General features: G+C 44.4%; 1 protein-coding gene across 1 annotated transcript; it reads right to left on the bottom strand.

Annotated features, from left to right (window-relative positions):
- Positions 1 to 538: 538 nt before the first annotated feature.
- Positions 539 to 931, bottom strand: LOC132357077 (profilin-2-like). The gene has a single exon (XM_059910386.1). The coding sequence runs from the start codon at positions 929 to 931 to the stop codon at positions 539 to 541; it is 393 nt and encodes a 130-aa protein (XP_059766369.1).
- Between the last annotated feature and the right edge of the window lie 462 nt (positions 932 to 1,393).

The following is a 1,393-nucleotide window of genomic DNA, read 5'->3' as shown; positions in this document are numbered from 1 at the left end:
AACAAATTACCCAGAGAGTTAGTGCTTTAGTAATTCAAATTATGGTCAGCCCTAAGGTTGAGGCAGGCAGAGAAAGCTTCCTCAAGGAGGTAGTACTTGTGCTGGATTTTGAAGGATATATGTGATTATTACAAAACCATAGATTTCTAGAGCTTGAAGGGCCCTTAGAGACATAGTGCACTCCTCATTGTACAGATAAGGAAACTGAGGCCCAGAGAAAAATATAGTAAGTCAGGAAAAAGTTGGGAGCACAACCAAGATTTTCTACTTCCCAGTCCACTACTCTTCCTTCCAAGTGTTGAGAAGGGAGGGATTGTGTTCTAGGTGTAAAAAATGTGCAAAAAAACAAATGCTTGAATACTCACTCCCCAATCTGCCCCTCTCCTAACACACACACACACACACACACACACACACACATCTCCAAACCTGATCTGGGATCTCCTTTTATTTTCCTCAAGACTATGTTAATCTAGAAGGTGAATCAGATAACACTGAATTCAAATTCCAGGTCAAACACCAGTGCCTTTTTATTTAGTTAGAAATGGGCCAGGAGTTGATGAATGGCCTCTCTGATGTAACCCGCCATCTTGAAAGCCTTGAGGTTGAGAGACCCTCCTTCTGTTCCTTGGTGTCCCATCACCACAAGGTATACAGACTCGATCTGAACTACTGTCACTGCCTGGTTGCCCCAACTCTGGCCTTTGGTGTGGAGGTCCATGGTGTTGTTGCCCTCAGTGTACAGGTTGTCCCGGGTCAGCAAACATTTGGTCCCTGCAAGGGTGATTCCCTGAAGAAACAACTTCTCTCTCTCCTCTCTCACTAGCAAGATCTGAATTTCTTCCTGGGTCAATTGGAACAAGTTGCCTTCAGGATAAGAAGCTAACAACCAGGGTGGGGAATTGGTGATTATCGCTGCATCACAGCACATTCCAGTCTGTAGGAAGAGGATGATGCAGTCTTACCAGACTTCTTCACTGATACCCCCTATGTACTGCATGATTCAAGTAAGCTGTATCTGAAAGATGAAAAAAGTGCTTTCTGGCAAGTTGGTCTTCAAAAGAAGTTTGTCGGTAGTTGGCCCAAGATGACTGATAAACTGAAACTGAAATAAGCTAAAAATACAGTCTCTTTCTGATGGCTTCTCCCCAGCAGCAAGGTGGAGGAGGTCTTGATGACTTGTGTGAAGTTATGCCCCAACTGCCCTCTGCTGTGACTTATCAAGCTACCTCTGGAGCAGGAGTGAGGTCACAAAGGCTCTGTGGCTTGTTAAATAGCCATAATGCACCGCTTCATGGATGACTTTTGGCAGTAGCTTTCTTAGGTTATATCTCCAGCTAGTGAGATATTGGGGCAAAGCACACCTACTTACTTCCCTAGGATACCATGGGAA

The sequence above is a fragment of the Balaenoptera ricei genome, chromosome X, assembly GCF_028023285.1.
Source record: "Balaenoptera ricei isolate mBalRic1 chromosome X, mBalRic1.hap2, whole genome shotgun sequence".
In the NCBI taxonomy this organism is placed as follows: domain Eukaryota; kingdom Metazoa; phylum Chordata; class Mammalia; order Artiodactyla; family Balaenopteridae; genus Balaenoptera; species Balaenoptera ricei.
The sequence above is the reverse complement of the archived record's forward strand: the minus strand, read 5'-3'. Positions and strand labels throughout refer to the sequence as shown.